At 35.2% G+C, this 22185-nt stretch overlaps 1 protein-coding gene across 1 annotated transcript; it reads right to left on the bottom strand.

Annotated features, from left to right (window-relative positions):
* Nucleotides 1-1376: 1376 nt before the first annotated feature.
* LOC133172399 (calmodulin-beta-like) lies at nucleotides 1377-20981 on the bottom strand. Its single transcript, XM_061307276.1, has 8 exons — nucleotides 20914-20981; nucleotides 8001-8038; nucleotides 7839-7887; nucleotides 5637-5780; nucleotides 3973-4082; nucleotides 2124-2214; nucleotides 1730-1786; nucleotides 1377-1559 (listed from the first exon to the last, which is right to left on the bottom strand). Exons 2-8 carry the CDS (start codon nucleotides 8013-8015, stop codon nucleotides 1495-1497), a joined length of 531 nt encoding a protein of 176 aa, XP_061163260.1. The 5' UTR covers nucleotides 8016-8038; nucleotides 20914-20981; the 3' UTR covers nucleotides 1377-1494.
* Between the last annotated feature and the right edge of the window lie 1204 nt (nucleotides 20982-22185).

The following is a 22185-nucleotide window of genomic DNA, read 5'->3' as shown; positions in this document are numbered from 1 at the left end:
CTACAGTTTTGGTCTGATTTCAATATAACTTGGCACACAAGTAGACTACACTAAGATACATAATTAGTGCATCAGTTTTTGATTTTGATGAATGGTGTTGCCATGGTAACTAAAAATAGAAATTTCTGTAAAATTCCTTTATAACACTACTCCTTCTACAGTTTTTGTTAGATTTCAATACAATTTGGCACACAAGTAGACTACACTAAGATACATAATTCTATTTATTGCTGCATGTTGCAAAATTTTAAATCCAAGTGATACTTTTCCTTTGTTATACGTACAGACCAGTAGAGCTACAGTCTCATCAGAGACTTCTGGTTGTTGTTTAACGTCCCTCTCGAGAATATTTCACTAATGTGGAGACGCCACCACTTGCCCGTGGAGGGCTACAAAGAATGAGTACACTTATGGGCCATGGTAAAATGTCAAAAAAAAATGAAGATTCAAATTTAGCATAATTTTTTTATCTCACGTCATCAATTGATACATGTATCTAAACCATAAGAATCAACAAGTTTTAGCGTTGATATTCATGTAAATATAAAGCACGACGCTTTACAATGTAGTAGGGATCAGCCGACATTCGTGAATTTCTTTAGTAAATAGAGAACAGGTATTCATTTCAAAGCAGCTTAACATTGTACAAACCTGTGGAAAAGATTGATTGATTGATTGTTGTTTAACGTCCCTCTCGAGAATTTTTCACTCATATGGCGACGCCACCACTTGCCGGTAGAGAGCTGCAAATTTTGTTCTATACTCGGCACTTACGGCCATTGAGCAGTGAGGGATCTTTTTCGTGCCAGCACCTACTGCGACACGGGACCTCGGTTTATACGGTCTCATCCGAAGGACCGGTCTCCACGTCCCACAGTGGGATTCGAACCCGCGACGTAAGGATCAACTCCTTACTTCGCGACTCTAGAACAGACGCTCTAACCACTGCGCCACACGGGCGACTGAGGAAAAGACAAAAGGCGTATAATACCTTTAGAAAACTTCTGTGAAATGAAGAAATTTGTACACGATTAAGCTGGTACTTAAAAAATGAAAAATGTAAGAAAACTTTAAATGTTTTTCCTATAGCAAGCGGGAGCAGTTATTGGCGTGACCCATGATGAACCCACCTGTGGAATGAATACCTTCAAAGTCATTGGGTCATAAATCATAGAGTATTTGGAAAGATCTTGTAACAGGTAACTACATCTGAAATATGAAAGTCCTATCTATTCCAATTTAAAAGATATGACCATGGTTAAAGTTTTTGTGACAGAGAGACTGACGGACAAACGAGATTCAATGTCCCCTCGCTTTCGCGAAAGCGGGGAATTATAAAATTCAGTGTATGTAAAAGTATAAGGATAAAACAAAGCTAATATTAATTCACTTTATTGGAAATGACAGATTTGAACACTGGAGCTTATTTCCCAGCTATGGATTTTGTTGACGATGATAATGTATAATTATGTTGGTGTCAGTTGCAATTGTTGATCAATCATCAAAGGGATCTTGCCTCTTGGTGTCAGTTTTGTCTTCACACATACATGCGATAAATTCTACAGAAACAACAGAATTTTTTAAATGTTAGAAATATTTTTTGGCACTTATTCAAAGTATTTCTCTATTGAATATTATGTTTTTACAGATACTTTTAAATGGACACTTATTTTAGCAGAATTCTGAACCTGAATAAATACTTCTCACAGAAGGTAGTTTTTTTTTTTACCTTCAAAATCTATTCTACCATCTCCATCGATATCAACTTCAGCAATCATTTCGTCAACTGCAAATATAAAAAAATTATTTTTTTTAAATTAATCTAAATTCTATTTTTATAACCCCTTCACACGTGCACACACACCCTCACACACATACAAGGAAGAAAAACCGACTTTATAGAATCAGCAATTTTAAATGGTTTTTAACACTAGGTACATCGTTTGAACATGATTATATAATGACGTTGTACTTGTTAATGAACGTTAATGAAAGCTTAATCACTGGTTTCATAGGTTTGTTTATTCTTTTAAAGGATACGAATTATCCCCTACAGGACGAATTATCAATGATTAATTTTCAACAATCTCACGGATATTCAATGGTCATTAAACTTGACTAACTTTCTTCCTCTGTAAGATCTTCTCCCATGCACTGTAAGACTGCTCTTAGATCAGATGCAGTAATGTAGCCACACCCTCCCTTGTCAAAAACCTGTTATAAATAAGAAAACATGAAACCAATAATTACCAATACTTAACCTATCAATATAATTTTGGCTTGTCAAGATATTTTTATTTAATGCCTCATCAAATCAAGGCATGTACCTTCACTCTTAATACTTCAAATTTGTTTTGTACAATTAAGTGGCTCATTTAAAGTTCCATCTCCCAGGATTGCCTACTCTAAGAAAGTTAGATTATCTTTTTACTTTACAATTATCACTTTGTCTGTCAAAGGGACAAGAGGAAGTAAAATTATGATCCAGACAATCCGCTTATAATGAAATCATTTTGAGTAAATTCCACTGTACATGCATTAACACAAGTTCATGACGATAACCAAGTCAGAATTAAATCGGCGATCTTCGAAAGAATTAAAATTATGGAGAGGTTATAAGTCCCCTACCGGGTACTTCCTCGCCTCTCCGTCTTCCTGACACTCTGTCAGTCTGTCCTACTTTGTTTTCCGAACATTTTTCCTAAACGCTTGCATTTTTGCAAATGAGTGCATCTTGATGAATTACAGATAGAGTTTGCATTTCGTTTCGCTTCGATGATTTTTACGCCCCCCCCCCCCCCCGGTCCGTAATAGAAGATTCGGGGCATATAGTTTTTGCCGTGTAGTTTGACCTACTTTTGGAAAACTTTATATTAATTTGGCCATGACTTATGAAGTTAGAGCTACTACTTTCATACTTTACATGTGTAATCCCTGTGATAAAACCTTACTTTGGCTACCAACAACGTTGACCCTTTGACCTTGGAGTTTGACCAACTTTCGAAAAACTTTAATTTTGACCATGACTTAACTTTTGAACGGTTTGTGCTAGGGCTCTCATATTTCACATGTGTATTTCTTTTGTGAAGGCCTTTCCTGAGGCATTATCAATTTTGACCACTTTACCTTGATGTTTGACTTACTTTTGAAAAACTTTAACCTTTTCCATATCTTTTCAATAGTTGCTGCTAGGGCTTTCATATTTCGCAGGTATTTTCCTCGAGACAAGACCTTACTTTGGGTACCAACATATTTGATTTGCATTAGAGAAAGTTTAACCTTCTCTATAATTCGCCATACGGGGTATCAGTGTTTCACAAGCACATGTTGTTGAAAGAGTTATGGCCTTTTTTTTAAATTTTAAGGGATACAGTTTTCCCAGTTGTTTTTTTGCACTTTTCCCCAAACGCTTGCAGATATTGAGCTAGTTTTTGGTATGTGAGTCTACCTAAATGAGTTACGGGTCAATTTGCATTTTGTTCCGCTTGAATGATTTTTTATGGAATTGTGTCCTTTTTCATATTTAAGGGGAACCAGATTGCACTTGCCAGTAGGGGACTAGTATATTGCTTATGTAATACTTTCAGAGTGCTTGTTTTATTATATAGTGTTAACATTATGTTGAGCATCTAAGAACTTTTTACAATAGACAAACAAAACAACTCTCTACCAAGTTTTGAAATCCCTGTCACAAAATTCTAGAGTTGAAATCGCTAGTAGATCTGACTTAGTCATATCGTATAAGTCATATCCCGAGATTTCATGATCGTCAGGTGACCAACAATGCATATAAGACTCTTATTCCAATCACATGAGTAAGTAAAAAAGTTTTATTTTCTAAGCAATATAAAAATACATAAAGAATCGGAAGTAAATATTTGCTGTCTGCATTACCTGGGAAATCAGACCCATCTTTAGTTTCCTATGAAAACTAAAGGTTATCTTTTTGTCAATCCTTCAAACAGTCCTCACCCTAAATGCCTGTCTCAGCTCCTCTTCCTCATCCTCAGCTGACTGTTCAGATATCCCTCCCATGTTTGCCATAACCTGAACGAATTCCTCAAAACTGAATGTTCCGTCACCTGCAAGAAATTTTGAGATTTAGTTCATTAATTTTAAAACTTTGAGACATAAGGAAAATATAAATTTTCTCATTTCGTTACACTGTACATTGAGGACATTTTGCCAATCAAAAATTCTCATTGACATTTTCTTTAATTTATTTGATTCGATATATACCATTGAATTCAAAATAAGAGGCACCAGAGTCTGATTCAAATGCTTCTTATTTAGATATTTAACAAGAGAAGTTAGACATTGATGGCACACCAGCAATTAAAATTCATGTGATCAACGTGATGACTTTAACTTCCCTCAATACCACCGTTTCAATATTAATTGACAAATTAATCATAAAAAACAAGCACTTTTTTAGCTCATCTGAGCCGAAGGCTCAAGTGAGCTTTTCTGATCACATTTTGTCCGTCTGTCTGTCTGTCCGTCCGTCTGTAAACTTTTCACATTTTTGACTTCTTCTCAAGAACCACTGGGCCAATTTTGACCAAACTTGGTACAAAACATCCTTGGGTGAAGGGGAATTTAAATTGTTAAAATGAAGGGCCAAGTCCCCTCACAAGGGGAGATAATCAAGAGAAGACAAAAATAGGGTGGGGTCATTAAAAAATCTTCTTCTCAAGAACCACAGGGCCAGTAAAGCTGAAACTTATATGGAAGCATCCTGGAGTAGTGTAGATTCTAAATCGTTCAAATCTTGACCCCCGGGGGTAGGGCGGGGCCACAATGTGGAATCAATGTTTTACGTAGAAATATATAGGAAAAATCTTTAAAAATCTTCTTCTCAAGAACCACAGGGCCAGAAAAGCTGAAACTAATGTGGAAGCATCTTGGGGTAGTGTAGATTCTAAATTGTTAAAATCATGACCCCCGGGGGTAGGGCGGGGCCACAATAGGAAATCCAAGTTTTACATTGAAATATATAGAAACAATCTTTAAAAATCTTCTTCTCAAGAACCACAGGGCCAGAAAAGCTGAAACTAATGTAGAAGTATCCTGGGGTAGTGTAGATATAAATTGTTAAAATCATGACCCCCGGGGGTAGGGCGGGGCAACAATAGGAAATCCAAGTTTTACATTGAAATATATAGAAACAATCTTTAAAAATCTTCTTCTCAAGAAACACTGGGCCAGAAAAGCTGAAACTAATGTAGAAGTATCCTGGGGTAGTGTAGATTCTAAATTGTTAAAATCATGACCCCTGGGATAGGATGGGACCACAATAGGTGTATTACATGGGGGAAAGTCTGGTGAAGAACAGCAGGGCCAACGTTACTCAGGTGAGCGTTGTGGCCCATGGGCCTCTTGTTTACCTTAAAAGTGTTTTTTTTTTCCACAAAGTTTTATAGAAAAATCTTAAACAATATCAGAGATAATATTCGGATAAAAAAATACAGTCAGACAGACAGGCATGATGATTTCAGTATACTCCCAAAGCAATTTCGTTTAGAGGTGGGGGGAGGGGCTGCTGTTTAAAGTGGAGATTCACTGATTTTTTTTTTGTTTTTTTTTGAAAACTATTTTATGATAAACCATAGCACACTTTTGAAAGTTTATCGTACCATCAATGTCAATTTCTTTCAGCATCAAGTTTAATTCTTCTGAGGAAGGAAATTGTCCGAGATTCCTCATCACAGTTCCTAATTCATCTGTTGTGATTGACCCGTCACCATCTTTGTCAAAAAGCCGAAAAGCCTCTCGAAGTTCTGAAAATATTTTCAGTTTTAATAATGGTTTTAAGTACTTAAGATATAAAAGTTCAAATACAAAAGGAAGTACAGACATTTTTATCAGGTTTAATATTTCGATTTAAAATTAATATACATGTATTAAACTGCTTGCAAAAATAATTCGGAAAAAAATACGTTATATAATATCTTGACGTCAAAGATTTTTTTTCTTCATGGAAATGCCGGAAAAACACTAATTAAATCTTTATTTGATACTTCAACACGTCATAAAAAATTATTTTACAATACAATATTAGATGAAAATATGAAGTTCCCAGGATACGAAGTCAACTTTCTAAAGGAGTTTGGCAATTAATTAAACAGTCAGACAGATTGTCATTTTTTACCCATCATATATATATATATATATATATATATATATATATATATATATATATATATATAATATATATAATATATATATATATATATATATATATATATATTCATCTTGTTCATTAAAAATTAAAATAATAGCAAAAAAGATGTGTAATGTAATTTAAAATCAATTCTTATTCTCGATAGTTTTCCTTAATACAAACGTTTTTTTGTTTTTTCATCGTTTTGTTGGTAAGAAAAAAAAGGTCCCCCATTCCTACTATTATTCGAATTAAACAAAACGCAAACTATATGAAATAAATACTTAAAATGATCGATTGCTGAAAATGATTTGAGAGCTAAACTATTCCTGAATTTGGACTTAAACGAATGTTGAGCATAAGAAACAAACGAGACTAGACACTTATCAGAAAAATCCAACTAACCTTCATAAATTTTAGTACCCGGCGTCGCCATTTTCTACCACAACAATAATCCCAATGACCCAATTACTTCACGGGAACATTTCTAAACCACTGAAAATTGGGTGTTAATGATTTCTGACTGTTATTGAAGGCAAATTGTAGTATTTTCTTAATTAACAGCAATTACCTCTAGCATGTTGCGCACATAAACAACTTTAAAATTCAGAGACTTGTGGTCCCCCGCTTTCAGGGACTTACACCGTACATGTATATGTGAGGGTGCAATGATTTATAGAATATTGTAACAGTTTTGTCTTTCCTGTCTTGTCTGTTCATCTGTAAATCATGGTAAAAGAAGTTTTGGAAGTAATATATGTACTGGTGCAAAAGTAAAGGCTTAGATTTTAAGTCAAACATCGGTATCTACATGTAGGTCATTAGGTCAAAAATCATAGAACATTGAAAAAGGTCTTGTCACTGGTAATTTATATGTAAAAATGTCTGAAAGTCATGTACATATAACTTCTGGTAAAAAAGTTGTGGCGAAGATTAAAAACATTTGAAACGCAGATCAAAATTCAAAGTCATGAGTTATAAAGGCTTTAACAGGTGAAAAACGTGAAATATAAACTTAATCCATATCTTCTTTCATAGAAAATATAACGGTTAAAAATTTGTAAAGTAGGTTAAAGGTTTGTTTTTATCAGATTCATGCCTAAGAAGAGCAGCATTTTTAAAGAATTTTGTCTCTAGAATTTTCTATTTTAGTTACCATGATGATGCCGTTCATCGAAATTGAGAAACGAATTGCAATTTAAGTATATTATTGTGGACTACTTCTGAGCCAGTATTTTGAGAAGAAAAATGATTACAGACTGACGGATAGTCAACAGTTAGTATACTGAAGTTCTGCTCTCCGAACAGAGAGAATGGAGTGCAACGCCGATTACCCTATTATATTTAAGCGTAGGAGGTCTTCTTGAAATTCTATGCCTGTGTGTGTCATGACCATTATTTTGCACTTTCTAGTGCATAAGGGTAAAATTTACAAGTCAATGCATGTACCATAAACTTTTATTCATTGTCATTTATCGTTTGTTGTTTAATTTTTAAAATTATTTGGAATGATGTTATTATTATAATAGATATTATACCATATTGTTGTTAAAGAAACTCAATGGAAACTCATACTCGAGCAAATATTGATAATGTTTTGCTTGTATTAATCTCATTTGGACACTATCAAATTTTGAAAAGACTATAGGAAGAAGAATGTTGAAATTAACAATACCTCTTATCTGTCCTTCCGAATACCTTTGCAAAATGCTAACTTCTTCACTCTGGCAAGAGAAAAAAATGCAAATGAAATTTATTTATTTTTTTAACTGCAGTTTTACTTTGGATTTGATTTAATGCTTTATTAATGATAAATGTATAAGAAAAGGAATACAACCTGTGATCCAGACATGATATGATTCCACTGTTGTCAGTCTGAAAATAAAATAAAAGAGAACAATAAACGAAATGTTTGCTCTTTTGGGTGCTTAAACAAATATCCCTTCCAATTAAATCCTACTCAAATTAACTGGAAGCATTTCCGTCATCTGTCAGCAATTAACAGTCCAGAAATACCCTTCGAAAATTCGATATTTCATATCTTGATGCACGATAATCTGCAATCATTACTGTATTAATAGTTTATAATACTTTATAATATCGGCTTCTGTCACGAGTCGGCTATCACGAAGATTGGTTTTAAAAGGAGCAAACAAAATAAGACCAGCATTCTTAATTTTTTACAGGACAATAATATTTCTTCATAATACTTATAGGCAGGAGAATGAGGGATACATTTACTTAGTGTGCCATAGGAGAAGCGAAATTAATTAGTGTCAAAATCAATAAAGTATATATGCTTTTTACTAAATAAATATTTCAGAGTGATTGAATGTTACTTCCATAATTGCCTGTGGGTTATTTTTGGTGATTTCAATTTTAGTTAGCGTTAATCAGAAAACCCCCAAGACATTATGGTCATAGGAATCATAAACTCATAAAAGATTCTGAAAATTGCATGACGTAATTTTCTCATAATCAAAAATTCGCATGACATCCCTTATCTGTAAAGGCTCGTTTTCACATATTAAATGCAAAGTACCTAACATCCAAAAGATATTATGATAGTATCTAAAAACTACCGCAAGTTTGTAATGTTAACTTTCACAATCTTTGAAATGATAAAAATTTTGACTTGTTCTGATTTGTAAATTATGATGAAACAGGCAAATTCAAAGAATTGTGGTCCTCCAGTTTCGGTGTCTTAGTGGATGGGATGCCATTAATTATGGCATATTGTACCTGTCTTGTTTGTGTGTCTATCAATGCAATCAAAAGTTATAAGCAATGATAAAATTTTTGAAATTTAAAAAAAAAAAATCAAAGTACATTTAGAAATATGTGATACAGGTAATGCACACGTCAAATATGAATGTCCTAATCTTCGCTCCTTCAGAATTTAGCAACATTGATAAAATGTTTGAAAATTAGGTCAAACTTGAAGGTCAAGGTCATAGCACATTCGGAAACATTTTGACACAGGTAAAGCACTTGTTAAATACGAATTCCCTATCACATCATTAGAAATCACCAAAGTTTTGCAAATACATGTAGGTCAAAATGAAGGTCAAAGGGTCAAAAACCATAACAAGCTCGGAAACATCTTGTCAAAGGTAAATTTCATGTCAAATATGAAAGCCCTGTCTTCTCTCAATCAAAAGTTATAGGCAAAGATAAAATTTTTGAAAAGTTGGTCAAACTTCAAGGTCAAGGGGTCAAAAACCACAGTATCTTCAAAAGTTGTAAACAAAGATAAACTTTTTAATAAGTAGATCAAACTTCAAGGTCAAGGGGTTAAAAACCACAGTATCACAGATAATTTACATTTGTAATATGAAAGCCCTATATCTTTTATCATTAAAACTTTACGACCAATTTATAGTAATGTTAACATTTTTGAATGTAGGTCAAACGTCAAGGTCACGGGGTAAAAAAAATGGAAAGGTCTTGTTACAGGTAACGTACATGTGAAATAGGAAAGCCCTATTTCAGTTTTGAACAAGGTAAAAGTTTTTGTGACAGACAATTAAGTTTAAAGTCCCCTCGTTTTCGCGGAAGCGGGGGACCAAAAAGGACTATAGAATTGAAAATGTATTATTATACATTGTAAGTCATTCAGACTCTTCGTGTCGATAAATAAATATATTTAGATCAACCTTATATATAACACTATAAACAACTTGCACTTTAAGCACCCCGAATAGGACCAACGTAGAGATAAGGATAAGTATGCAATATATTTCTTTGAAATGCATTTTATTAAACATCACACAAAGACACTTCTTTTACATTGTTAAAAATTAATCCATTTTCGATACGCACAATTTGAAATGGTAATTGGTATCTGCATTTGGAGAGGAAGTGATAACGATATTTTTGTTATTTTCTGAAAAAACTGATAATAACTACGTGGGAATTTGATGAAATATATATTTTTTTCTCTTTTACTTGACAGGAAAACAATCAATCATGTCATTTTTTCCGTTCAGTTTTTGAGTTTTATAACAAAACAATGTTTCATTATGTTCGTTTAAAGCAATACTTTCTGTTTTCCGGAATTTTTTAATGACTTTTTAAATTAATATATTTATAAATAACTTAATATTAAAAATTTTCAATTACCAAAAAGTAATAACTTGTTTAATTGCAATAAAAGAAAAGAAGACTTTGTTGATCAATTCTAAATTTGAAAACATTGTTCCTATTGCAAATTATATTTTTTCAACAAGGTTTTTCTCGAATATTATTCAAACAAAAATTATTGGATTAGTATCAGCAACTTTGTACAAAATTGTAAATTTAAGGTCATTCATGTTATATCTGTAATGATCTATACTCATGGGAAGTACCAACAAATATCGAAGTCAGGGACAAAAATCACATGCATGTACTTTTCAACTATTGAGAAAAATCAATAACTTGCTTTAATTAACGATGAAAATAAAGGATCTGTGTTACTGCACCTTGTCTTGTCTTCTGCGATTAAACAGCCGTGAAGGCCAAATAGTACGACAGAATGGCCAATAAAATAAGATTTATTATAACATACGGTAAACTAATTAGAGGGGGTCGATCAAGGATAAGTATTTGTTAAAAATAATATTTAATTTCCTGTTGCATATTAAACAGTTACTGCCTTGGTTGTTTACATTAAAAAAAATAAGATTGATTAGTTTTCTTTACTGTTTAAATATCGATCGATCTCTCTTTAGGGTACGGGGACCAACCTTTTGTTCATGACAAGCACATTGTTTTGTCATTAAATAATTATTCTTAAGAAGCATATATTGATTTTAAGCAGAAAAAAATTTTGAGAGATATACTAAGAAGATGTATAAGTTACATAAAAGTATTAAAATCAATAAAATGCGTTTACAAACGATTAATATATATAGAAAAAATTAATTCTCCAATGGAGAATCTTCTACAAGTAGTACAGATGTTTCAAGAAAGCACACAAATATGCCTTTATTTTAATGTAAGGTCGTTTTTAACCAGTGAAATAGTCTTATATTGAAAAAGGTGAAGATAATCTTAAATTTGTGAAAGGGACATAAAACACGGACCCTTGGAAATTCAAGAGGTAGGATCAGGTGCCTAGGAGTATTAAGCATTCCCTGTCAACCGGTCAAACCCGCCGTGAACCCCATGTATTAATTACTCTGGTAGTCAGAACATTTCGTAGTCAAATTCAGTAGAAAACAAAGGCCTAACAATTTAAGGACACACGTCAGCCAAGATACGACCCAATGATAGTTTTATTTGCTTATAATGTCATTATTACGACTATAGAATTTTCGAAATGCTAAAATTAAACGAGAACGTTGAAATCCCTGTAACATACACTTATATACATGTACAATGTATCATATTAATGGAAGTAACTATTGTTAATTGATAATACATCGATATGTATCTAAATATCGAGATGAAGGCCACAACAAGTGTTTTCTTCTTATGATGTAGAAGTTTTTTTTTTTTAATAAATCCTGCTTGATAGGAATATAAAGAATATAATTTCCTGTAGAAGCAGAGTGATTTTGTTGATGAACAATCACAAGATACGAAAATTTTCGACTTACTTTTTTTAAGAAGCCGTTGTCTACTACTAGACTTACGTATATCACAAAGCCTAGTTTTTATTTCATGATGAGGAATGGTTATACATAGATAGAAAGTTCTATCGTTAAGATTATAAATGTCCTACGGACCCGGTTCAAAGCTGAACACGACTCGTAAATAGGCAAAATACTCGCCGGGGTATACCCTTCGCATTCGTTACACCTAACTGCTTTATTGTCACGGGTATCGGCATGGAAAGGCGACACGTGTTCGTGCTGGTTATCTAACTTTGTTTTCATTTTATTGCAGTTACGTGTATTTGTGTTTGTAGACTGCACTGACCTGTGCAACTGTTGTAAGTTTCTTTGGTATCTTAGTCTCCTGAATTAGAAGTACAGTTATTTTTGTCGTTAGGAAAGAAAACACGGGAGATAACTCTAACTCAGTGCATTTTACTATATAAATTCCAGAGAGTTCCGAATGTCAACATGGTGTGCCAATTTGAAACGAGTAAAATTCGTTGAGAAAAAGTGTTGAATTCTTCCATTATATGGATTAAATTTTTGGGTGAAAGGTATCCACAGTCTCAAAAATGTTTATTATTATTAATTTGGTAGTTATTTTTAATGCAACGTTATTTATTTTCTTCAAAATCGTTTCGGAGCGATTCTGCAATTTTCTGCTACATTGCAGGTATATGGGAGGCATTCTAACTGTGGTGAGGGCCTATCCCGAGACACAGTTAGATTATTCTAACTAGGTTATATTAAGTGTGGAAAAGTCGTACGTTTTGATGTTACCGACTTGTGAAAAACAATTGTCAGATTTCAATTTTCTAAAAGTTCTTTGGAGTTTTTGAAAATCTACAGCTGATTTACACCACTTCTAGAATATGCTGTAACACACAGTACATCTGAAGTTTCTCCTGTACAGCAGTTTAATATTTTATAAAGAGTAAAGATAGGTAGTTGGTAGAGCATTTGCTGGACCCGGCAATGTATCTCCTTGAGGATTTTAATGAAGTTAAGGAATCCAGTATAAGTAGGGTAGATCGAACTCACCTTGAACTGACATTAAACTCACCTTGAACTGATATCAATATACATATTATATTTCGACTTTCGAATCATGCTGTAGAAAGGGCATAATAATCGCGGTGATATTTAAGATATAATAAATATGCATATCTGTTATCAAATGTCACATTTCTCAAACCCACAACATGATTTTTTACTTCCATATTTTCACAGCTATTTTTTTAAAAAGCAAGCTAGACCTCACCTGTGTGCTTTTGGACCGTGGGTACATTTTACGTAATATACAATACTCCATAATTCCTTGTAGTCTTATACGCGCTACATATAGCATAAAAGCCAGTAGCAATGGTTTCAAAAGTGAAGGGGAGGAACAACCTCCAAAAAAATCTGACAAGCAAAAAATTAAAAGAAATCTGAAGTGTTCAAAAAAGAGGGAGAGGACAACTTCCAAAATTATCTTACAAACAAAAAAAAACTGTCCAAATCCTTGAATTTGCCAATGCTCAACCTTACAGCAACAAAAAGGTGTGGGTGTTTGAGAGGGATTAATCCAGCATCTAACTGAAAATTAACTATACTCAGAAAAAAAAAAATGCCCCCACGCGTTCCACGGACCTGTACTGTATTAGAATGAACTTCGGCTTTAAAAACAATAATACATTTTGACATTCTTATCAATAGAGTTTGACGATTTGATTTTGAAAAAAAACATAAGGTGGCACACTGAAGGGATCTACATGCAATATAAACATATGTCTACAGGCTCAATGGACCATGATGGCTATCTCAGGCTATGAAGTCACAAGATCTGAACTCGTGCGCCATGAATATTAGAACTTGTAGATCCTCTGGCTAAAAAGAATTAAAACAATCTGAGATCACATGGCTTTGCATTCTCATAATATTAAAAGATGTTTTTGACACAGAGTCCACATTATGAGAGAAGGTACATGTATTTACCACACATATCGTGCACCAGGAATGGGATCGATTACTTTCAAAAGTAATCGATAAAATTACAATTGGATTTAAAAGTAGTTGATTACAAGCTGATAACAGCCATTTTTCAAAGTTATCAATTACATACGATTGCTTTCCTATCATTAAATCATGTTATTGATTACTTGTTATTAGTCTAGATTACAATAATTTTAATCAAACTTTTATCTTTTCAAACTTTAAAATGACCGTCTTGTAGTTTTCCTCAGTATATGCATCGCTCGCTCCGTGATCGGAAGGTCGTCTGTTCGAATCACGGCCGTGACTGACCTAAGTCAATAAAAAAAATAGGTAGCAACTGTTCCTTCGCCAAGCGCCCGGTACATGTACTTTGAAGTGAAAGTTGTGGGTCTTTCGGATGAGACCTTAAAAACCGAGGCCCCGTGTCACGATAGGCGTTGGCACGATAAAGAACCCTCACTGCTAAATGGCCCTGAGTGCCGAGTATACATGTAGGTCTAAATTTGAAGCCCTTCACCAGTAAATGGTGACGTCTCTATATGAGTGAAAAATTCTCGAACGGGATGTAAAACATACAATCAATCAGTATATGCATCCTACCGGATGGGAATAGCTACGCTAGCAAAGCGTTTTGAAAAGGACTATACCTAGTACATGTAACTGAGAGCATTCACTCACTGCATGGTCAACAATCGATTATTAAATATTCCTGAAGCCAACAAAAGATATAGCTACCTACACCCTTTTAATTTTAAAATATTTTTTGCTTATAAACAAATTTTCAGACTGAAAAATATTCACTGAATTATCATACAAGAGGCCCACGGGCCGTATAGGTCACCTGAGTATCATGTATCAACTTTGCCCTGAGCCCTGCCCTAACACCAGAACCTTGACCCAGGGGGCATAAAATTCACAATTTTGGAAGAGGCACTCTTACTCATCATAACTATGTTCTTTGTTCATTGGCTTAATACCCAGGAGAAAAGGAGAAGATTTTCAAAGAATCATTGCATTTTTTAAAATGTAATCATTAGACCCCCCCCCTAAAACCAGAACCCCTGACCCAGGGGCCATGAATTTCACAATTTTGGAAAAAGCAACCTTGTGCACCTTTACCATGTACTTAGTTTGTTTAGATTTTCAAAGAATTAATGCATTTTCACTATATAATCAATAGAGGCCCCCCCTCTAACACCAGAACCCCTGACCCAGGAGCCATGAATTTCACAATTTTTTAAAAAGGCATCATTACTTGTCCTACCATGCACTTAGTTTGTTTAAATAATATCCAGGAGCAAATAGAAAATTTTTAAAGAATTAATGCATTTTCACTATATAATCAATAGAGCCCCCCCCCCCTCCCCCAACACCAGAACCCCCGGATCAGGGGCCATGGATTTCACAATTTTGGAAAAGGCATCAATGCTTGTCATAACCATGCACTTAGTTTGTTTAAATAATACCCAGGAGCAGAGAAGAAGATTTTCAAAGAATTAATGCATTTTTTGCTATATAATCAATAGAGCTCCCCCCCCCCCCAAACACCAGAACCTCTGACCCAGGGGCCATGAATTTCACAATTTTGAAAAAGGCATCATTACTTGTCCTACCATGCACTTAATTTGTTTAAATAATACCCAGGAGCAGAGAAGAAGATTTTCAAAGAATTAATGCATTTTCACTATATAATCAATAGAGCCACCCCCCCCCCCCATCACACACCAGAACCCCTGACCCAGGGGCTGTGAATTTCACAATTTTGGAAAAGGCATAAATGCTTGTCATAACCATGCACTTAGTTTGTTTATATAATACCCAGGAGCAGAGGAGAAGATTTTCAAAGAATTAATGCATTTTCACTATGTAATCATTAGAGCCCCCCCCCCCCCCCAACACACACCAGAACCCCTGACCCAGGGGCCATGAAATTCACAATTTTGGAAGAGGCGCTCTTGCTCTTCATATCTATGTACTTATTTCATCGGCTTAATACCCAGGAGCAGAGGAGAAGATTTTCAAAGAATTAATGCATTTTCACTATATATTCATTAGAGCCCCGCCCTAACACCAGAACCCCTGACCCAGGGGCCATGGAATTTACAATATTGGAAGAGGCACTCTTGCTCATCATTACTATGTACTCAATTCATCGGCTTGATACCCAGGGGCAGAGGAGAAGATTTTTAAAGAATTAATGCATTTTCACTATATAATCATTAGAGCCCCACCCTAGCACCAGAACCCCTGACCCTGGGGCCATGAATTTCACAATTTTGATAGAGGGCTCAATGCTTATTACAAGCATGCCAACAGTTTGACTGCTTGATGTCCAGGAGTAAAGAAGAAGATTTTTAAAGATTGCATTAATTTTGATGGTTTTAGCCCCACCCCTCAGGCCCCAGGGGGGCAGGGGCCATGAATTTCACAATTTTTACTCCCCTTCACCCATAGATGCTATATGCCAAAATTGGTTGAAATTGGTTCAGTGGTTCCAGAGAAGAAGCTAAAAATGTTCAAAAGTTTACGACCGATTGACGACGAACGACGTACGACGAACGACGACAGACAAAAACAGATAGCAATAGGTCACCTGAGTGACTCAGGTGACCTAAAAAGACAATGATTTTATGCACTTCTATTTTTTAACCATTGTCTACATTTAAACAATAAAATGCTTTCTTTGGTTGTTAGTACGGAAATTAATGTCGCAGCTGTTGCAGAACAAATACATAACCCGCTGTAAATTTTTTTTGGCAATAGCTGCGACGTTAATTCCCACACTAAGAACCAAAGAAAGACATTTTATTGTTTATATTTATATCTGTGTAAATAATCTTTTAAAGTAGGATTAAAAAGATTAATTATTGTATTATTGATATGTACGTCGTAGTACGTTTCATTGATGGAACAGCCACTGATCAAGAAATCTGTAGAGTTGATATGCCTAGTGTTGTTCCTGAACTGATAAACGGCAATGGTTTTCTTTAGAAATAAAGGAGAAAATATTCAGTGGATGTAAATATTCACGATTACACAGCAAATTGTAATAGATTACAGCTGATAACGATTACTGTTTATGATTACCCAATCCCCGCGTCCCGAGTATAGGTCAAAATTTGTAGCTCTCCACCGGCAAGTGGTGGCGTCTCCATATGAGTGAAAAATTCTCGAGAGGGACGTTAAACAATAACAAACAAACAAACATTACCCAATCCCTGTCGTGCACAAACTATTTTCAGTTCAGAACAAGTATTCCTTATAAAGGAAGTGATCGGTAAGTGTAAAATTCAGATGCCTCCAGAATGCCACTGAATAGTCAATTACCTATTAAACAAGTAAACTAATGTACACGTTGGTTTTCTAAAAGACCAATAAACGAATAATCTTTACCTTAAACGGAACGATGTTTTTCCGTTTCGAAAGTGAATGAAACTCATGCTCACACATAGTCCAAATATCTGACGTTTTCCAGGCTTTTTTCACAATTTTAATATTTATATGCCAGGAAAACGTCAGAACCGGTGCCATTACGAAAACTGGGAATTCGCCACCTCCAACGTTTTCCTGGCACGTAAAATATCAAAATCGTAAAAAAGCCAGGAAAACGTCAGGTATTTCGGACTATTTTGTTCCATTTTCAAAATTTTTATAGTCTTGAGACCTGTACTTCCTCAATAAAGTACCTGTTCGTTAAGCTTATGCAGGAACGTAGACCAAATTTTCTAGATCAAAAGTTAAGTAAAACAACATTCTGTGTAAAACCATTTCTGGAGCATATCTGCCTCACAATTTACCAATAGAGTACCTGTTACAATTTTTGCATTTACAACAAGATGTGCTTGTGAAACATTGATGGCCCCGTACGGCAGCTTATGGCGAAGGTTAAAATTTCTCAAATGCATGTCAAACTCCAGGTCAAGAAATCAAAAATGTGGTACCCAAAGAAAGGTCTTGTCTCGAGGAATGTACTTGTGAAATATGAAAGCCCTGGTACAAACCGTTAAAAAATTATGGCGAAGGTTAAAGATTTTTCAAAGTAAGTAAAACGGCAAGGTCAAGGTCAAATGGTGCCCAAGGGAAGGTCTTGTCACAAGTGATACACATGATCGTGAAATGTGAAAGCCATACAACCAAACGTTCAAATGTTATGGCCAAGGTTTAAATTTTTTAAAAGTAGGTTAAACTCCAAGGTCAAGGTAAATGCGCATGCCGAAGTTGTTGGTATCTTAAGGAAGGTCTTGTCACAAGAATATACAATTGAAGTATGAAAGCCCTAACACCAACTGTTCAAAAGTTATGGCCAAGGTTAAAGTTTTTCAAAAGTAGGTCAAACTCCAGTTCAAGGTCAAAGGGTCAAAGTTGTTGGTATCTAAAGAAAGGTCTTCCCACAGGAAATGCATATTTGAAGTATGAAAACCCTGGCATTAACTTTTCAAAAGTTATGGTCAAGGTTAAAATTTTCAAAAATGAAGTAGGTCAAACGTCAAGGTCAAAGTTGTTGGTATCCAAAGAAAGGTATTTTTACAAGGAGTACACATATGAAGTATGAAAGACCTAGCACAAACTGTTCAAAAGTTATGACAAAAGTTAAAGTTTTATCAACGGTAGGTCAAACTCCAAGGTTAAGGTCAAAGGGTCAAAGATGTTGGTACTCAAGGGAATGTCTTGTCACAAGAAATATTCATGTGAAGTTTGAAAGCCTAAGTTTCAACTGTTCAAAAGTTATGGCCAAGGTAAAAGTCTCATAAAATTTTGCAAAAGTGGTCAAACTCCGAGGTCAAGGTCAAACCTGATAGTACACAAAGAAAGGTCTTCGACTAAGGGGGCATAATGAAAACAATGTTTAGGCCAGAGGTAAATGTCATGGCAGATCTCTGTATGAAATCCTTTTCTTTCCTCGTGGCTTATCTTACTCATACTTCAACCAAAGGGTGCCTATGAGTAGAGGGTGTGCAATAATGATCTTGATCAAATTCAAGATTTAAGAAATTCATTGAGTGAAAACCTTGTCTGAAGCGTGTGTTCTCTCCCCTGAGCCGTCTCTGGTCCCTACTTCATCCATAGAGTGCACATGGGTTATGGAGAAGCAGGGACTTTTAACCAAGTTTTTGTAGGTCAGAAGTCAACCTCATGGCAGATATGTTTGTAAAAATAAAATCCTTGTTTGGATAATGTTTCTCCTCTGAGCCACATTTGGCTCATACCTCACTCGATCAAAGAGTTGGCACGAGTAAATGTGCAAATCAAAGGTCAATTTCAAATTCCAAATATTATCACGTCATCCTCATGTCATACACTTTTTATTTACTAACATTGGGCTCAATTCAGATGGTCAACATCTCAATGATGTGTAGATGTCATTGGTAAATGGTATCTTACATAATCTTTTTCCCTTTACCATGCGACTTTCATCTTCCCCACTCAAGTCTTTCGATATCGACAAGTTTTAAAACAAGGCAATGTAGACACTCTGTGCTATTAGATTTCACACATGCTGAAAATATATGTGAAAAATTCCCGAATGGGACATAAAAGAACATACGATCAATCAATAAATACAGCATATGATATGTAGGAAGAAAAGACCGGGGGAAAGGCGATTGGGCGTACCCAGGGACTAAAAGAATACTGTTTATTTCCGAAACATGTCACAAACGCTTTATACCAAACTCCGATCGATGATGCAGTATACCCAAGAACTAGGTTTTTATAATTGCTATATCCCGTTGCAATGTACATTTTCATGACACAAAATTTTGCTGTATTAAGTTCAAAACTTCAGGGGTTGCAATTTCATTTTAATCTAGCCAGGACAGATCCATGTATTTTTCCTGAAGGTATATTATTTGACTAAGAAAACTACACTACGGCAACTGTCGAAACACAAAGAATCTACATGTACTAGTATTGGGGAGGGGAGGAAGTGTTAGCTTCCCATGGACAGGACCCCTACCTCCTAAATATGACTCTTACAAACTTTCGAGGAGTGTGGGTATCTGGGGATTGGGGTGCTGAGGCTTAATGCCCTATTTTGATGAGCAAGGGTGCCTCTCGGTCAGAGGTTCTGGTGTAAAGATAGGGCTCTATTAATTTTATAGTGAAAATTCTGTTATTCTTCAAAATCTTCTCTGCTCCTATAAAGCTGATGAACTGAGTGCACGGTTAAGATGAGCAAGTGTGCTTCTTCCAAATTTGTGAAATGTTTTGTCCTTGGGTCAAGGGTTCAATGGGGGGGGGGGGGGTCTATTGAGTATGAAGTGAACATGAATTAATGTATTGAAAATCTCCTCTGTTTCTGGGTATTCAGCAAACAGACTGGATGCTTAGTTATGATAAGCAAAGGTGCCTCTTCCAAAACAGTGAATGTCATTCCCCTTGGTCAGAAGTTTGTAAGGGAGGGGCTTATATGGTGAAAATTCATTAATTATTTAAAAATCTGCCCCTGTTCTGGGGTATTAAGCAAACAAACTAAATGCATAGTTATGAAGAGCAAGGGGGCTTCTTCCAAAATTGTGAATTTCCTGGCCCCTGGGTCTCTATGATTTATATAGTAAAAATTCATCAATTCATTGAAAGTCCTCTCTGCTTCTGGGTATCTAAGTGCATACTTATGATGAGCAAGGGTGGGTCAGGGGTTCCTGTGGGGGTGATGGCTCTATTGATTATATAGTGAAAATGCATTAAGGTTTTGATAATCTTCTCTTTGTTTTTATGTAGATAAACTAAACATATAGTTATGATGAGCAAGGGTGTCTCGTCAAAAATTGTGAATTTCATGGGCTCTGGTTCTGGGAGCGTTAGGAGCTCTATTACTTTTATAGTAAAAAAAAACATTATTTCTTTGGAAATTTTCAACTAGGTGTATAGGTATAATAAGAAAATGTGACTCTTCCGAGCCTCTCTTTTATTTAATACTTCTAAGGATTCTTTACAGTGTTGTATTATACGCAGGTGACCGTTAAGGTCCTTGGGCTTCTTGTAAAATATTTAAACACTTACTTGACTCTTTTTGAATGTCATTGCATTGTATACCTTATCATTACTTTTTTGAGCACTATGACGTAGCTTTCAAATCTTCATACATCGTGGAAATCTCATACCATATCATTGCAACGTAACATAAAGGATAAGCATGAAATGAAATGATTGGTCTTTGTGTTTAAATGCCAGTTATACTAAGCAACATACCTTCAATGAGAATGAAAAAAATATGCCATCAATCCACTAAAACACACTTAGATGAATTTTAGACTATCTTTATCCGTTACCATTGACCAAACTGGCTTGTGGCAATCGAGTTTGAGATTGAAATGAAAAAAAATTAAGATCGAACACAGTCACCATAATCAGATGCACAGCCAGCAGTTAATCAATCTTAGGATAGAGCCGAACAAATACAATAACAAGTTTGCCGCCTGCCGTTCAATACTTGTACAAAGAATTCACAACCTGATGATGTAGAGTGTTCAATAATCCACGCATAAATTGACTCCGTTAAAATGTTTTTCCGGCTTGACTTCTAATCTTTACAATGTCTTTATATTCATATTAAATGCAAAACCAAACACTTCAGTTTCTCTTAAATTTTAACAGTATTCAAAACTTACTAATAGAATTTACCGCTTCTTTTTTGAGAAGGTTAAAGAATAAACAATCGGCGTAAAGTCCAATTAATTCATTATATCAGCTATTTATACACTATGTAATGATTTGTAATAAGGCAGAGTTTTCACAAAAACTCACTCTTCAGATACTTCAGAACAAGCTTAAACATTCGGTACATATCGATGCACAGTAAAGGTCATGCAGTCGGATCAATGACATACATGTAGGGGAAGAAAAGCCTACGATCTCTCACGTCAAGTCCTCGCATAAATGTTGACTGCATTGGTCGATTAATGATCATTTTGACGGAACAAAGAAAGAAAACATTAAAAGGAAACGGATTAAAAGAGGGCGTTTTTAGACTCCCCCCCCCCCCCCCCCTTATGACTTGCTTTAATTTTTTAAAAAAAGTTCTTGAACCCCTAAATGTCCAGTTGTTGCTTAAATTTTCATTGTTTGTATATGCATATGCCATGACCTTTCGTTATTTTTAAGTAATAAGATACATTTTTTAAGCGACAGATGTTTTTCGGGGGAAGCTCGGTTTATACTACCTCTCCTTAAGAACTAGGGTCTCCACGTCCCCCTGTGGGATTCAAACCTGCGACCTAAGGATCACCTCCTAACCCGAGACTTTTAGAACGAAACGCATTTACCACTGTGCAACGCTCTCCTAACGTAATCTACATAATCCGAGCAAAAAAGCATTCACGGTTTGAGACAGTTTATGCACAGGGGTTTTTGGTCCCGGATATATTGTAATCGCCTTTGCAAGTTGAGTTTAATCCTTTGCCAATGAACCTCGTCATGGCACAACCCCCCCCCCCTCCCCCCCCCCCCCCACGGTCAGGGTTT

This window comes from Saccostrea echinata, unplaced genomic scaffold (assembly GCF_033153115.1).
Source record: "Saccostrea echinata isolate AGI-Se365-2 ecotype Australia unplaced genomic scaffold, CSIRO_AGI_Sech_v1 ptg000054l, whole genome shotgun sequence".
Taxonomy (NCBI): Eukaryota; Metazoa; Mollusca; class Bivalvia; order Ostreida; family Ostreidae; genus Saccostrea; species Saccostrea echinata.
Note: the sequence above shows the minus strand (reverse complement) of the source record. Positions and strands in the feature narration are given on the sequence as shown.